A 6,570-nucleotide genomic window follows, 5' to 3' on the forward strand; every position below is an offset into this window, starting at 1 on the left:
TTATGAAAATGGACAAATCTCATTTTGAAACAATCTGATTTTGAAAATGAGTTCATGTTATAATTGATAAATAATTAAAACACCAAATTAATTTTCACTGCTTATTAGCTTTATTGATGCCAAAGAAATTGCATAGAACAGCTCAGAGGGCTCATTCATAAACTTTAACGTTTGTCTGTTTCTAGATTAACTTTAAATGAGCAGATGGTTCATAAAAATGTTTTGGGTTTTTATCAGAATTACATAAAAGCCATTCCTTTGAGTAATCGCATGGTTACAGATTCAAAGGATATGAATAAAAAAGCATAAATGAAGCTGAAGCTCTACATGAAAAGCCTGGTAAAGTCATGATAACTTTACTTCAGGAGGTTTTCACTCCAAATATCCAAAATTTTAAAAAAGCGTTTCGAGTTAGACAAAGGTTTACATTTTTCCACCTCAGCCCTGATTTCTCCAACTTGGACTCCATGATACGTTCCAGAGACGATGGCTGATCTGGTCTCTCCGTCTTCATAGGTTCGCTTCAGGCGGGCGGTGAAGGGAATGTCCATCCTGTACTGATAACCAACTATCTTTACTTTGCAGCTGTGGTTTGGTGGTACAGTAAGCTGTAACGACACAGTATGGGAGACCTGCTCTGTCCAGGTATTTCCACGTGAGAACGTATGAGTCGTCTCTGCATTGATTTCAACATGTCCTTCCACAATGCCGGGAATTCCTGTTTTCATGGTTGTTCTTATACCGACTGTGAAGGCATGGCTGCAGTCCCACCGTCTCTGATCGGTGGTGGTCTGCGTCAGAGAAACCGTCTTCGTCACATTCATGTGGGAAAGGTTTTTAACAAATGAGCTTCTCAAGGTTTTTGGAGGTTCTTTGAAAATTTTATCATGTTTGATGTTATACTTGACATCAGAGATTAAATCTTCTTCAGCCTTCACTTGGGTCAGAACCTCATAGCTCCTGTACCAATACTGCTTCCCTTTCCAGGGAAGATAAAAACATTGATCCTTTGGATCAACCTTCCCCAATCCGTACTCGTTCTTCCCTACATACATTTCCTCACTGGAGCAGGTTCTGACTGAATTCTTTGGGACAGAACCATAAGAACCTTCCTTCCACTCCAGGATCTCAACATTATCTTCATTCACAAGGATTTGAAAGCTGGAGGAACGATGCTCTTCTTTTTTATTTGGATAGTGGCAGTAAGAACCCATGCTGGGGTTGTAAAAACCAGAATGACATCCGACTTTGCAGACGTAGTCGATGCGATCAGCGTAGCTGTTATGAATGGAAACGGCTCCATTAGGAGGGGAACCGTTCCATTTTTCCCATCGCAGTTTTCCTGTACTACCGACCTCTGAGAGCGTCACATTTACTGGGCTTTTCTGTCTGAGCGGAGCAGAAGGCAGAACACGTCGGACTGTTGAGAAGTACAACTTAGCTTTGATTTCAGCAACATCATCCGCAGGATCTGGTTTCACAGAGGAGGCTGTGAAGAAAAAGAGGATTCATTTTTTATCTTTGCTTCTTGAGTTTTTGCCTCATTTGGCTGTTTAATCCTAAGTGGAATGAAGTTCTTTGCTGTTTCTTTGCTAGAGGTGACATGCTAACTCCAACATCACCACTCCAAAAATCAAACATTAATTCTCAGGAGGACTCAACCATCTTACCGTTTTCATCCGGCGGCCGGTTCCAGTCCGGGTCCGGAGGACTGGCTGAGGACAGAACCAGCAGCAACAGCAACGGCAGCTGAAAGGAGCAGAAATCAGTTATCAGTTATAATCAGGATAAAATGTGACCTGAAGAAAACAGCATCTTAACTCAATGAACTGTTTGGACAAAAATATACATAAATAAACAGGGTGGAGTTATTTTTGCACTTCTATTAAAATTAACATGCTGCATTAAAATAAGGAACTTGCAGGCGCTTCAAACATTAGTTCCTCAAAAATGCATGAATTTCTCTCTTTCCATACAGGAGACATGCTCACAGAGTATTTCAGGATATTAAATGCAATAAATTCACACGTAGCTATGGAGCCACAGTCTGGATTTGATCACTGTGGAGAAAAAGTTACATTCATTCATCTGCTTGATGTGTGATGGCACGATGTGGATTCTCTGTTCAGCTGGTTGAAAATTGATTAAAGCAAATAAAAATTAAATGTCATTATTACAACATTTTATTTTAACTTAAAAATATATGGGGAAAATTATGACCAGATATTTTTTGACGCCGTCAGTCAAAATGATGGAAAATAAAAATTTTAATTTATATATTTATGTGTTTTTAGCTCTACACATGACCGAGTTTTGCACCATTAAGAGTGGATGTAATTTTTCACTTAGTGGTTAAAAACCCACTAAGTGGTTTGGATGTACAATGCTGAAATTACGTTGGTAGAAAAAGCTGGACTGTGACAGAGCAGCAGAGAACAAATTATTGAGAAACTCAAATGTGTTTTGATAAAAAGTTATGAAAACTGTCATTTTCTGAGTTAATCTGACAGGAAACATTCACGGATAAGAAATATAAATGTTATTAAAAACTGATTTGGTCTCTGTCATCTTATGAAGAAATGAATTTAATGCTACCAGATAACAAATACTGCAAATCACTAACAAGAATAAACAGCTGCATAATTTTTTTTGTAAATTATATTTTGTGGCTCTAAAGTCTGATTTTGTCTTCTTTGGATTTTCTAATTTTCAAATCGTAAAAAAATAATTCTAGATTTTTAATGAGTGAACCTAATGCATATCTGGTTGTTTTTAAATGTTGAAAACTTATTTAGCTATTATTTTATTATTTAATTTAATTTTTATTTAAATTTTCTGGGTAAAAGGACCCCTGGCTGTTAGTTTATTTTACCATTTCTGTTGGCTGAGTTCTTCTTCACAGTGGAGGGACGGCAGCAGAGGCAGCTGTAAATAACAGACAAACCAGTTTCAGTTACTAAAATATTACCAAATTAATCCACCAGTTATTGACCAAACCTAGATGGATATTTGTTTTATCTAAGACCAGATCCAGTTTAAAATCATAATGATGGACCAATGTGTTATTTGAGAGTTAAGAAGGTGAACATCTTACCTGATTTAGACGACTGATCAGGTGGAGAGTTCTCAGGTCTTGGTTTGTTCAGTCGGTGAAATCAACCTCAGAGTTTAGATGTAGAAATGGTTTCATCTCATCCTGCTGCTTCTTTAATATCTGATTATCTGAAGGAGGATTTTTCTAAAGAGCCTATCAGAGCTTAATTCAACTCACACACCACCAAATAAAGACACGACTTGTGCAGACCCACAGGATTGGTTGTTGGTCGTCACCAGTTCCCTCCAAGTTCTTACAGTAATTATTCTGCATTTTATGTGAATATTGAAGCAGATAATTTCATGATCTCATCACCTTTATCTCACTATGAAACATTAAATCGGACTAAACTTGTCCAGTTTTAAGGTTTTCTAAATATTCCTCAAATTCATAAGTTTACATTTCATGTTGGATTCAGTAGAATTTCCTCCAAACTGTGTGAATTTGGTCAAACATGGTTTGTAGGCTCACACACATCATTTTAGCTCCACTCATGATTTCTATTGGACTGAGACGAGGATTTTTTATGACAGGCACTTCAAAATATTCACTTTTTTGCCCTTAAGCCACCCTTTATCTAATTTAGTGGTATGCTTTGAATCATTATCTGCTTGAAAAAAACATCTCTGCCGTTTTTCAACCTCCCGTCTTCAGGTGTTGCTCCAACATTTCCATATAAACGTCTTTCCTTCTGATGCTAATTTATTAGATGCAATAGTCTTCTCATGCAACAAAACACCCCTCAGCATTATGCTGCCACATCCATACCACTAAGCTGTGATGTTCTCTGGAGCTTCCCCATTTTTCTCTAAACGTGTTGGTGATCAGTATCATGAAGCTCTTTACTGAGTCTGAGCAACAGCTCTTATATTATCACAAACAGCATGAACATCATGAGGCGTCTGGGCAGCAGGCATGAAAGAAAACATGAGGTGTGAAGTCAGTTCACATCCATTTTAACTATTAAAATTTATCTGGAACCAAGCATTAAAAAAATACTTTAACTTATTAAAACAGAATCATGAAGCACTGCATCGTATTAAACATATTTTAGGTCCTTTATCTCAGACTTTGCATTTCTAAATTTAAAAGTAGAACCTGTAGATGAAATGAAATAAAACACTTGGCCTATCACATGACATAAATAAAATATTAATCTTTATGTAACTGCAAAACACAACTTAACTTACTGCAATGCTTTTTATAGATCTCCTCTTTTAATTTCAATTTTAGGCCTGATTGAGGAATTATTCTGAGGAAAACATGTCAGTGATGGAGTTACACCCATCAGGAAAACATCTCAGGGAATTTGCAGAAGCTTCTGGCCAATCAGGTTCTGTTCTTGGATTAAGTCTCCTCCCCCAAATGGATAAATATAAACAAAACAAACATTAATGCTGCACAACAGTTTAATAAACTCCGATTTAAAATAAAGGTTGCTTTGTACTTGTTTGGCTAAAACATGTTGTTGGTCAACTCTGCAATTAGGCGATATCTGCGACATTAGCTTGATGTGCTGCACTATGACCACTCTGGTAGCAATGAATTAGAGTAAACAGGCCACATGCACCTCAAGGCTGTATTCTTGGGCCATTTTTATTCAATATCTTTATGATCCCTTTAGTTCAGAATATCAGACTGATAACAAAAAACATTGATCATATTCAACTACAGTCCCTCAGCTGGTTTGTCCAAAATATCAGATTGGTTACTTCTGCCTTTTCAGTTTAATACAGAAAAGGCAGAAGTTCTTGTTTCTATCTAAATTCTATCATGTTTTCCAACCTGAACTTTATCAACCAAATAAAGTTTTTCAATAATTCAGCAGCTGTTACCTTAAACACATTCCTAGAATAAACAGTTTTCTGTTTCATCAGGACACAGACAAACTGCTGCAGGATGTTATTTTCACCAGGTTAAGCAGCAGCTGCTGCTGTTTGAGTCCTGACCAGCACCAGGAACATGGATTAGTTTACAGCAGCTCTTAAATCGCTGCAGTGGTTCCTGTTCAACAGGTCTGTTCATCCATAACAGACCAGATCAAACCAACTGAGAAATGAGATCATTTCAGTCTAATTCTGTTTTATCTGTTCAAACTCTGAAAAAAATAGTTTATAAATTAAGTCAATAGTTAAAATGATCACTGTTGTAAAATCTAATGCTTTGTTTTCTTTCATAAAAAGTGAATAATGAGGTTTGTACTGACATGAAACAGAGGCCTCATTTTGAAACTTGTAATTTTATACAACAAATTAAGAGAGAGGAGTTCATGCTGGTTTGGTACAGATCCAATTTTATTTTCCATCCTTATAAGCTTTATTAATGCCAAAGAAATTGCATAGGTCACATGATACATTGATAAAACTATTTGTTTCTGGATTCAATCAGCTTTAAATTAGAAGATTAACAAAAATATTTTTCTCTGAATTTCATAAAAAGGTCACTCCTTTGAGTAATGATTATAGTTTTTTTTGGATGATATCTTTAGAAATATAGTCTTTTCCCTTGTCATAATAATTTCAATATTTATTAACTTGCATGTCGTGGTAATAAAATAGCAAAGTAGTAGGGGTGTAACTGCAAATATAAACCATGGTTCAGTGAGTATCTCAGTTTTAACATCACAGTTCAATATGTTTTTAATATATTTAAATAAAATATCTGGAAAAAAAAATTACTCTGTAGTGGCAAACAGATGTTAAGATTCCTTGTCAATAATGTTTGGTTTTATTTATTCTACCGTTTTTTAAAAGCTGGATGCTATATAACTGACTAAGTTTGATTCTATCATTTAATATAAGCATTAAACAATAATAAAACTTGGGAAATGGTTGAAATTGTTGTTGAGGAAGATTTTGAGAACTTTTCCCAAATCAGATTTTAAAAGTTTGGAGATGTTTTGAGGGTTTATAAAAGACTCTTCTTGCCATCTATAGCCACGCTGCCACTGTAAAATAATTCACTTAACAGAATGAAACTCGAAGATGTAGGTATTATTAATGTAGCGCAGAGCGCCGCAGAAAAGGGAAAAATAATGCAGAAAAACGAGAGAAGAAAAAAATCAAAACTACTGCTGACTTGACGCTGCACAGAGATCCGTTACCAGAGTATTACCATTCAATGAACCGGATTCTGCAGCACGTCTACATGTTAAGATTCTCAAAGTCAAGCTAGCATAGCTGACCTACTTCCCTGTCCATTATTGTTATAATTCAAACTTTCTACTGGGCTGCGTTGACCATTAGCCGCAAAACACTGTTGCTTTTTCTTTTATATATTATGTGTACATTTAAGATTCAGCTCACTATGTTGATAATTTGACAGCTTCGGTGGTTTAGGTGAGTAAATAAGTTCTGTGTATCACTAGTACTTTGCTAGTACTTTTTAAAACATATATACAGAACAACAGAGGCACATCTGATAAATCAAAAGGCCTGCAACGGAAACAGTCTGTCCGACTAAATCACCCAATTTCG

General features: G+C 36.0%; 1 protein-coding gene across 1 annotated transcript; it reads right to left on the bottom strand.

The window, feature by feature from the left end:
• Positions 1-97: 97 nt before the first annotated feature.
• Positions 98-4,440, bottom strand: LOC106936031 (natterin-3-like). Its single transcript, XM_015016807.1, has 4 exons — positions 3,095-4,440; positions 2,873-2,925; positions 1,671-1,749; positions 98-1,489 (listed from the first exon to the last, which is right to left on the bottom strand). Exons 2-4 carry the CDS (start codon positions 2,873-2,875, stop codon positions 357-359), a joined length of 1,215 nt encoding a protein of 404 aa, XP_014872293.1. The 5' UTR covers positions 2,876-2,925; positions 3,095-4,440; the 3' UTR covers positions 98-356.
• Between the last annotated feature and the right edge of the window lie 2,130 nt (positions 4,441-6,570).

Source organism: Poecilia latipinna, unplaced genomic scaffold (assembly GCF_001443285.1).
Source record: "Poecilia latipinna isolate Pla-1442-1.1 unplaced genomic scaffold, P_latipinna-1.0 Scaffold2064, whole genome shotgun sequence".
NCBI lineage: Eukaryota > Metazoa > Chordata > Actinopteri > Cyprinodontiformes > Poeciliidae > Poecilia > Poecilia latipinna.

Coding starts and splice junctions, on each gene's coding strand:
- LOC106936031 (XM_015016807.1), bottom strand. Junction 1,490..1,670: donor CCGGCCGCCGGATGAAAACG/GTAAGATGGTTG, acceptor TTTTCTTCACAG/CCTCCTCTGTGAAACCAGAT.